The sequence below is a fragment of the Monodelphis domestica genome, chromosome 2, assembly GCF_027887165.1.
Source record: "Monodelphis domestica isolate mMonDom1 chromosome 2, mMonDom1.pri, whole genome shotgun sequence".
Taxonomy (NCBI): Eukaryota; Metazoa; Chordata; class Mammalia; order Didelphimorphia; family Didelphidae; genus Monodelphis; species Monodelphis domestica.
Genome location: NC_077228.1, coordinates 14,618,189 through 14,627,495, shown reverse-complemented (window position 1 = coordinate 14,627,495; position 9,307 = coordinate 14,618,189). Strand labels below are relative to the sequence as shown.

Here is a 9,307-nt window from a genome sequence, read left to right as displayed (position 1 = left end):
TGAGGAAGGAGGGCGAGTGGAGGGCCACGTCACTGGATCTCTGCCTCGGTTTCCTTACCTGTAAGGATGACGCCCGCGGCTGGGGTGACGAGGGAATGACGTAATGGCACTCATCGGGAGTGGAGGAGCCCCGGTCTCCTTCCTTGTTCTCGCCCTCCCAAAGGGAGAGTCCTCGGCCCTGGCCAGCCTCTTGGGGTGCCCTCACTGCACCCGCACCCAGCTGTCTAGGGAGGAGTCGTGTCCCTGGAGGCCCCGATGGCCTCTTCTGGAAGACCCGCAAGGATGAGGAGCTGCTTTGGGCACCCGTCTGTGCCCGGCCCTGAGCCCGCTTGCCTTCCCCCAAGAGGCTGGGCCACGTGGGCCTGTGGCTGGCAATGTCCGGAATGACCGTCCGGCCTCCCAGCCCGGCCGAGCTGCCACCTCTGGAGCTTTGCCTGATGCTCCTTTCTAGCATCTGTGAGCCCCCAGCACCGCCCACAAAGTGGCCACGTGGGACGCGGTAAGTGAAAACATCCACCAATTTAATGAGTACCTTTAACAGAGCACGACTACGGGGCCCCAGAGGGTGTCTGGAGAGGCTCCAGCTATAAGTTAAGTGGACGGACAGCGACCAGTAACCCAGCGCGGGTGCACCGTGGTGGCCTTGCGCCACCACCCGGAAGCCCACCATGATTTCTGGGTCGTCACAGTCTGCGGCCCACAGCGAGGGCCGCTGCGGCCCGGGGTGCTTCTAGATGGAGCTGGCCGGCCAGGCCGGCCCCTGTGATCCGGCAGTGCCTCCTCGCCTAGAGGTCCACCTTGCGAAGGCTCATCCGGCTGAAGGAATCCCTGCGGAAGGAGGGCAACGTGACGGGGAGCCGGAGCCGTGCAGCCCCTCCCCCCGCCTCCTCTCAGGCCCCCCCAGCTGCTAGCCAGGGGGGACCCCTTGCCGAGCTCTGAGCCGGTGCCACAGGAGCTTGCTTAGGATGGAGCGACCGGCCGAGAACACATCTCGGGGGGGCAGAAGCGTGGCGAGGGCCGGCTGGGGGCAGACTGGAACCCAGCCTAAGCCAGCCACCCCGCCTGGGATCCTCTCCTCTCGCCCCCCTGATATCTGCCTACCCCGGGCCACCGGCTCCCTCCAAGAGGAAGGGCCAGGCCACCGCCTGGGCTTGCCTCAGTGTCCGGCCGTCTACACAGCACATCTACATGGCACATCTACGGCACGTCTACGGCACGTCCCTCCCACCCGTCCAGGTCTGTCTCCCTCTGCGGGATTTTGGCCTCCATCCCACCCCCCGGCTGTGTCCTGCGCCCCGAAGTTCTCTGGCAGTGCTGGGAGGAGCGCCAGAGTGGCCTGCGCAGAGCTGAGCTCTCGGGGCGCACAGACAGTGCTAACAGAATGGAGGGGCAGGATCGGAGCGGGCAGCCCCGACACCCCCAGATCCCCCAGCCTGAGGCTGGGCTCCTGCCCCTCCCCCCATGTCAGCAGCCTGACGGGAGGTCCGGGTTTCAAATTGTGGGGTGACCCCACCCTTCTGCCTCGGCGCCGGGCTCCGTCCCCAGGCGAGGGCCGACTGCAGCCAATTGTACAGAGGAGGAAACTGAGGCTGGTCCAGGGGATTGGCTCCCTGAGGCCCCAGGGAGAGGTGGGCACCGTCGCCAGGCTTGGGCCAGGTGTCCTCTGGGCACGGCGCTCCCCCCTGCTTCGCTCCCCCCAGATGGAGCCCGAGGAAGCGGCCAGCCTGGGATGGCCCTCCCCGCCCGGAACCTCGTCCCCGACAACTGGAGCTCTCGGCGGCGGCTCCTCGCTGGAGAGGCCCCGGGAAGTGCTTCTCGGGGCTCCGGGCGGCAGGACGTGCCCCCGGGCGGCGAGCAGTGACCGGCCTCGCTCGGGCCTCCTGCCTGGCCCAGACAGGCAGACCAAGGCCCAGCGGCCAATCGTGCTGCGGCTGACCAGACTGCCGCGTTGGGGGGGCCAGGACGAGCCTGCCAGGCCTGTGGGGGCCCCTCTCCCACGAAGGGCGGCGGAGACACGGGAGAACGGGGGGCCCTGGCGGCTGAGGACCGTCCTAGCCGGGGCGAGCCTCCTCCCTCCCGGCCCCTGCGCTGGGCCCTCCCCAGGTACCTGTGGCCGGTGCCGGGCAGCAGCGCCTTGTACAGCTGGGGGATCTTCCTGCTGATGAGCGGCTGCAGGGCCTCCTTGAGGCGGTGGTAGTTCCTCTCCAGCTCCCGCTGGTACTCCTTCTGGTCGGCCCCAATCAGGCTCTTGTTCTTCCTCAGGGCGTCCTCGCACCTACGGGACGACGTGGTCAGCGGCCCAGGAGGGCCAGAGGAGGCCGGGGAGGGACAGTGAGGCCTGGGGAGGCCTGGAAGGGACAGTGAGGCCTGGGGAGGCCTGGAAGGGAGAGTGAGGCCTGGGGAGGCCTGGAAGGGACAGTGAGGCCTGGGGAGGCCTGGAAGGGAGAGTGAGGCCTGGGGAGGCCCAGGGAGGGAGAGTGAGGCCTGGGGAGGCCTGGAAGGGACAGTGAGGCCTGGGGAGGCCTGGAAGGGAGAGTGAGGCCTGGGGAGGCCTGGAAGGGAGAGTGAGGCCTGGGGAGGCCCAGGGAGGGACAGTGAGGCCTGGGGAGGCCTGGAAGGGACAGTGAGGCCTGGGGAGGCCTGGAAGGGACAGTGAGGCCTGGGGAGGCCTGGAAGGGAGAGTGAGGCCTGGGGAGGCCCAGGGAGGGAGAGTGAGGCCTGGGGAGGCCTGGAAGGGACAGTGAGGCCTGGGGAGGCCTGGAAGGGAGAGTGAGGCCTGGGGAGGCCTGGAAGGGAGAGTGAGGCCTGGGGAGGCCCAGGGAGGGAGAGTGAGGCCTGGGGAGGCCCAGGGAGGGAGAGTGAGGCCCGGGGAGGCCCGGGGAGGCCGGGGCTGCGCTACCTTTTCGTGAAGTCTTTGAAGCACAGGCGCAGCTTGTTGTGGTGCCTGAAGAGCTTCGGGTCGTGCGGTATTTCCGACAGGAACACCTGGGCCACTTCCAACGGGCCCTGCAAAGCCAAGAGGGCGGCTGAGCCGGGCACACAGGCCTGGCTGGAGAGCCAGTGGGAGAGGGGACGGGCGGCTGCTGGCACTCGGACGGCACTTCCAGTCTGGAAAGCACTTTCCCCCTGGACCACCCTGGGGCCTCCCCATAAGCCCATTCCAGAGAGGCGGCACAGGGCTGGGCAGGGCTGGGCCGGCCCGGAGGCCAGGGCTCTACCGGGGCAAAGTGGAGTGGGCAGAGCACGAGGGCCCCCCGCGTCCGATCCAAGGATGGGGCTGCCGGGCCGAGAGGGGGTGCCCGCAGGCTGGGAGGCAGGGCCTCGGGAGTCTCTCTCGACTGAGGCGGAGGGGCGGCCCCCACGGAGAGCCTCACAGCCGTCTGGTCCTGAGGCAGAAGGGCCACACGGGCTGGGCCAGGGAGGGACTCGGCCTCCCGCTGCCCCTCCGGGGCTCCCTCTACCTGGTTGACTGTGGTGCCCACGGAGCCCTGCAGGACCATCTGCAGCATCTTGGGGTCGGCGGGGTCCTGGTGCGTGGCGAACGCCAGCTCCTGCGTCTTCTTCTGCATGTCCTCAATGGCCACTTCGATGGGCGTCAGGATGATCTGAGGGGAGAGCGTGCTGGAGGCGAGCCCAGAGCCAGCCCGGGGACGCGGGCCAACTTAATGGAAATCCAGGGGGTGCGCTTAAAGATAACTAGAATTCTCAAAGGTCCTCGGAGGATTCTGGGGTGGCTAAACCACGTCACCCCATGAAGAACCAGACTGTCAAGGTGGGGGGCCCAGCTGTCATGGAAGTTCTGGGGGCCGGTGGGGCCCCCCAGCCCCCTGCTCTGGCCCCCCAGCCTCCCCCCTCTGGCCCCCAGCCCCCTGCTCTGGCCCCCAGCCCCCCCCCCCCCCCCCGCTCTGGTCCCCGGCCCCCCGCTCTGGCCCCCGGCCCCCCGCTCTGGCCCCCGGCCCCTCACCTCCTCCTTGTGGATGACGTTGATCCTGGTTTTAATGTAAGGGAAGGCGTGGGACGTGGTGAGGATGGTCTTCCGCTTGAACTGCTCGTGCAGCTCCCCGTGGGCCCGGCCGTCCAGGGTGAAGGGTGTGCAGTACATGAAGCGCCGCAGGTTGTAGTTTTTGTCGAAATAGGTGATTCTGTCCTTCATCTCGTACGTGTCGAAGTAGGGCTCCACGTAGGTGATCTGGATGTAGGCCTGAGGGAAGGGGCACGGCTGCAGTCTCTCCCGCGGCCCCCAGCCTCCGGCGCGAGCTCCCCCCGTAAACCTCAACATTTCTCAGACTTATGAATGTTGGACATTTCCCCGTTGGGGAATCTTCTACTTGGAAGAATTCCCTAGCAGATGGTGAGAACTCTACTTGAATGTGAAGGCTCCTTGCCTTGGGAGTGTCCCTGCTCCACCCTACTTAAGACTGCTTTGGGACAGAGGGCTCCTTGCTAAACAATGGAAGTACTTTGATCCAGGCTTATGGAAGGGACAGGAAGTTCTTTGAGTCATGACTGTTTTAGAATTGATACAATGGGATCCTAAGTACCTATAAAGGTGGGGCAACTTGTAAACTACTTAACCTAAAAGGGTGATAACTTATTCAGAGGTTTTTTCTTAATGAAATTTGTCAACACAGCAGCATTTTTTCCTGACTTACTAAAGAGACTAAAACTACTCAGCTGTGAATTCAAAATGGGCGGTCCTTTAAAAACATCTACAGTGATTGGTAGATGTAAGGACTTAGGGGAGGTGACAGAGGAGATTTTGCCCTTAAAAATAAGAGCTTGGATCTCATTTGAGGATCTCGATTTCTGACTCTCATTCTGAAGGAGAGCTCCTTGAGGAGCTCCTCTGAGGGGCTCTGTCCCTCTGCGATAGGAGCTCTGGAGGCTCTTGAGAGAGGCCCTTTGACACAATCTCTGGCTGGAAGACTCTTTGAGGAAGGACGCTGGCCTGGTGTCACTAGTATCCTTGTTTAGTCAGACCTTGTGGTGAGTGTTAAAAAACGGACTGATTTCTCTTTTAAGACTCAGGTCTAGGCCATATTGGCTTGAGGCCCTTCATACTTATTCCTTTCTTACTCTCTCTCTCTTTCTTTGATTACTCATTGTATTGTTAATTAAAATCTCTATAAAACCCAATTGACTTGGGTATTTGAATAATTGGGAATATTTCCCTGGCGACCACCTTATATTTGATTTTAAAACCCAAGACACTGTAGTGAAACATATTTCTGCGGTGAAATTTACTCACCCTCTCTTATATCTATCACAATTTATATCTTCCACTATTTTAATCACTACAGTTTAAGACCTCAACCATTTTAAATCTCACACCCCGCGGCTCGCACCCGAGCCTCCACGCACGCACCTTGTTGGGATCCAGTTTACACTTGTCCACGGGGTTCGAATCTTTGATGACTTCCACCACGTCTTCTCCAAATCTTTCTCCATAGAACCCCTAAAAGAGGAAGAAGAAACGTCACCCGAAGGGCTCTTCACACAAAAGGAGCATGTAGGGAAAGAGGGCGAGGAATCACTTAAAAAATCATTCGCTTGGCACAAAGGGCCCTCAGACTTGTCCCTGACGGCCCCAAGTTCCAGGCTCCTCTGATTTGCAACCAGCCGAAGGCGGCGCGCACTTACATTCAGACCATTCAGTCCCCTCCGTGCGGACGTTCAGGAAGGGAACACGTAAGGAGGGTGGGACGTGGTTACTTTGCTTGAGGCCTCCGGCCTGATTTTGAGGGGGCTAAGAAAGACGAATTCTAAAAAGAATCGGTATTAGCAAATACCGACTACTGATGGGGAGTTCTTCAGGGAGGGACTCTCCAGGCAAACTGTTTTCAGTGGTTAGAGAATATGGCTTTGGGAACTCTCTGTGTCTAACAGAAAGAAGTCTGATATAGTCGTTGGAAGAACTGGGGTCGAGTCCTGGTTCTGTCCAATTTCTCTGCCCTTCGTGATCTCTTCACTATAAAATGTATGTAATGCACGTCCCTAACTACACGACAGGGATCCTGAGGGCCAAATTAGATTCTGTGTGGAAAACTAGTTCAAGATTCCATTCTGAAAAATGGACTTAGCCTATTACTTTAGTATTCTAAACAGTACTGAAAAGGGACTTGAAAGAGGCCCAGCTGGAACCCCCTGCTCCACGCAGTGGCTTGCAGCCTTGCCGGCATCCGCTTCAGGTAGGACACGACTTGGCCTCTCGAGAGCACTCACTTCCAATCTGTGGGAGATCTCGGCAAGCTTGGTTATCGCGGGCTCCTTGTACACAAACTCCTGTTCGTCCAAGTCCCCAAACTTGGTCCCATAAAAACCGACACGAAAATAGGTGCCAAACATCCGCTTGCCATCCTAGGTCAGAAAAGGAAACCATTTCAACACCAAGAGCAGTCTGACGTCATACGCTACATCTACCTCATAGCGAATGCGTTTCTATTCACAAAATGCATCAGGGCAATTTTTACAAAATGGAACATTTTATAGACAAAGTGGCTGGGCATTTTAAAAAAATGAAGACTGAAAAGAATACTACAGCCCACCCAAACGATTTAATGACTACACAATAAGCAGGTTTAAGGTTAGCACACAAAAGACATGACAGATGACGACCTAAATCCATGCAACTGAATTAAGTTCTGTTCTGAGCTACAAGAAAAGGCACCTCTGGCATCAGCATTTAAAACAAGGGTAACGCTGTTTTTTTCAGTCTGTCTTAGACAATAAAAAAGCCCTGCAGACCCTGTAGACACTGAAAAGTCAAAGGAGCCTCTCTGCCAACAAAAATGGAAGAGAGTGGCTTGTCCTTGGAAGAGGAACGCAAAACAAAAAGGCTAAATAACCACATGTCGAAGGGCTTGTTGGTTTATTTTTTACAGACCAAAATTCAGCATTTTATTAAGCTTTCTGTCCCAAAGAAACACCCACAAATCAGCTTCCCTGCTGCCCTGGCAGACACCATCTCTACAGAGAATCCACCCCTCATTTTTGCGCTCACCTTTATTTCCTTAATACCAGGTTACAGTGGTTGACACCACCAGTCATGAAAAACGGCATACAAATTATAGATGGGCGAAGGAGAAAGTATGACCCTTTATAAGGAGGCACAGGGGACTGCCAAGTGAATCTAGACCTGATGGTCCTGACGGGGGTCCATGGATAGATTTCCGTATATTCCATGAACTTGAATGAGGTGGAAGGGAGAATCAAATGACTTTCACTAAATTTAGCATTTCTTTCAGTTATAAATGAAAAAGACCCCCCACACACACACACGCACGCACACGCACGCACACACTGCTCTAGATGTGGATTGTGGAGGGCCCCAAATCTGCCCGTTCAACCGATGCTGGTTTTTTGATCAGGCAGAGCCTGTTCTGGTGAGGAATTGTCTAGAACAACGCTTGATCTGTTCGACTGACTGGGTTAAGTGAATGAGTCCCGAGAACAGAGGCTGATTTGAGTTTATTCACCTCCTTTTCTTCCTCATTTCCCTCCATCACTGCCTTCTCCAAGAAGCCTTTCCCACTTTCTCAAGTAGTTCTACCACAACCTTCATCCCCCTCCCCATAATGACGGATCTCTTTTGTGTTTCCAATCCATGTTCATGTTGTTTCCTCAGTAGAGTGGAAACCCTCAAGGTGGGTTCCCAGCACAGGGCCTTAGTAAGCCATTGTTGAACTGACTAACATTCTCCACTGCAAAGGGATGGTGATTACGAAGAATTACTCCACTTTGCTACAGACATAAATCCTCTTGGGTCCAATGGATCCCCCAGTTATCAACTAGATAGCAATAATTTTTCTCGTGTAAAAATAAAAGCCTTGTTAATAGTACTGGCGGGTCGAAGTGTAAGAGAGAGAAACTCTTCCGTTCTTATATACTTATACGTAAAATATTTGTGTACACTATACATACACACACTAAAAATAGACATGTATATGTAGCAGCTCTTTTTATATGGCAAATAACTGGAAACTAGGAGGGTTATTTATTAATGGGGAAATGTCTAAACCCGAAGAATCCCATGAGAACGTAACAGAATACAATTGGGTTATATGAAATGAAGAAAAGGATAGTTTTAGAGAAAACCAGAGAAGACTTCAACAAACTGATGCAGAATGAAATGTGCGACACACTAAAAGGACCATCCCTCTGGCCAATGATGCCCCATTGTCACAGCCCAGAGCTTCAGTGATAGATAAAGTGTGCTGCCCCTCCTGGCAGAGACAAGGAACTCCTATCCAGAGTCAGAAACATTTTTGGACATGGCCAACGTGGGAACTTTGTTTCTTCCAATTATGCTCACTCATTGCAAGGGACTGGGTTTTTTTCCCCCCTGTTGGGGGTAGGTGGATGGGAAGATCAATAGATGCTTGCATGGGGGGGGGGGGACCATTTGTACAATAAGTACTGGGGGAGGGGGAAAAGAAGCAAATGCATGCAACATGTGAACAAAGATGGAGGTAGAAAATGGCCTTAGAAGTCACCTGGCACAATCTACTACTTAGTGCAGGAATCACTTTGTCTATTGCCTTGAGCAATTTAGCCAGCATTTGTTAGGAACCTGTGTGCTAGATCCTACAGATAAAAAGACAGGAAGAAAACTTTGGAAGTTACATTCTACTGGGGAAGACAACATGCACAGATAGACGAGCCAACACAAAATACTGGTAGTGTTTAGTCATTCAGTTGTGCCTGGCTGTTGGTGGTACTATGGACGTTTGTCCATGGGGGTTTCCTGGCAAAGATACTGGAGCGGTTTGCCATTTCCTTCTCCAATGTGTCCTCATTTTACAGATGAGTAACTGAGGAAAGTAATGTTCAGCGACTTGCCCAAGTGTTTGAGGTCAGATTTGAACCAGAACTTCCTAACTCCAAGCCTGGTACTCTGTCTACTATTCTACCTTGTTGACCAACACAAAATATATGCCAGGCAATTTTGGGCAGAAAGAAGCATTAATAAGTGTGTGTGTGTGTGTGTGTGTGAGGGTCAAGAAAGGTTTCCTGTAAAGGCTCTTGTGGGAAAAGAGATGGAGGTGAAGGAGGAGGGTAGGTTGGGTGTTTCTGCCATGGACTGTGCAAAGTCCCCTAAATCAGAGGGACTTGGCCGAAAATCTTCCTAGGAAGCAAGGGAGGCCCTTCTGCTTCCTCAATACTCCTTCTCAACCTTGCTGGAGCTCCAGATGGAAAAGGGAAGGCTCTGTGGTCCTGAAGAAGGTGGTTTCTGTCTCCCTTGGGCCTCTTTCCATACAAATGGGAATGAAGATTTGCTCTCTAAGTGTAGATGAGGAGAGGCAGAAAG

At 55.2% G+C, this 9,307-nt stretch overlaps 1 protein-coding gene across 16 annotated transcripts in view; it reads right to left on the bottom strand.

The window, feature by feature from the left end:
• Nucleotides 1–500: 500 nt before the first annotated feature.
• DOCK7 (dedicator of cytokinesis 7) overlaps nucleotides 501–9,307 on the bottom strand; it is a 132,518-nt gene continuing 123,711 nt past the window's right edge. For 9 of the 16 annotated variants that reach the window (XM_056814110.1, XM_056814112.1, XM_056814116.1 and 6 more), the window contains 7 exons: nucleotides 6,223–6,357; nucleotides 5,366–5,455; nucleotides 3,965–4,201; nucleotides 3,462–3,605; nucleotides 2,900–3,006; nucleotides 2,108–2,275; nucleotides 501–828 (listed from right to left, as the gene is read on the bottom strand). In XM_056814110.1, coding sequence (XP_056670088.1) covers nucleotides 786–828; nucleotides 2,108–2,275; nucleotides 2,900–3,006; nucleotides 3,462–3,605; nucleotides 3,965–4,201; nucleotides 5,366–5,455; nucleotides 6,223–6,357 — 924 coding nt within the window. In that variant the 3' untranslated portion in view covers nucleotides 501–785. The remainder of the gene's footprint in view (nucleotides 829–2,107; nucleotides 2,276–2,899; nucleotides 3,007–3,461; nucleotides 3,606–3,964; nucleotides 4,202–5,365; nucleotides 5,456–6,222; nucleotides 6,358–9,307) is intronic. The other 7 variants (XM_056814111.1, XM_056814114.1, XM_056814115.1 and 4 more) reach the window with 1 other exon arrangement.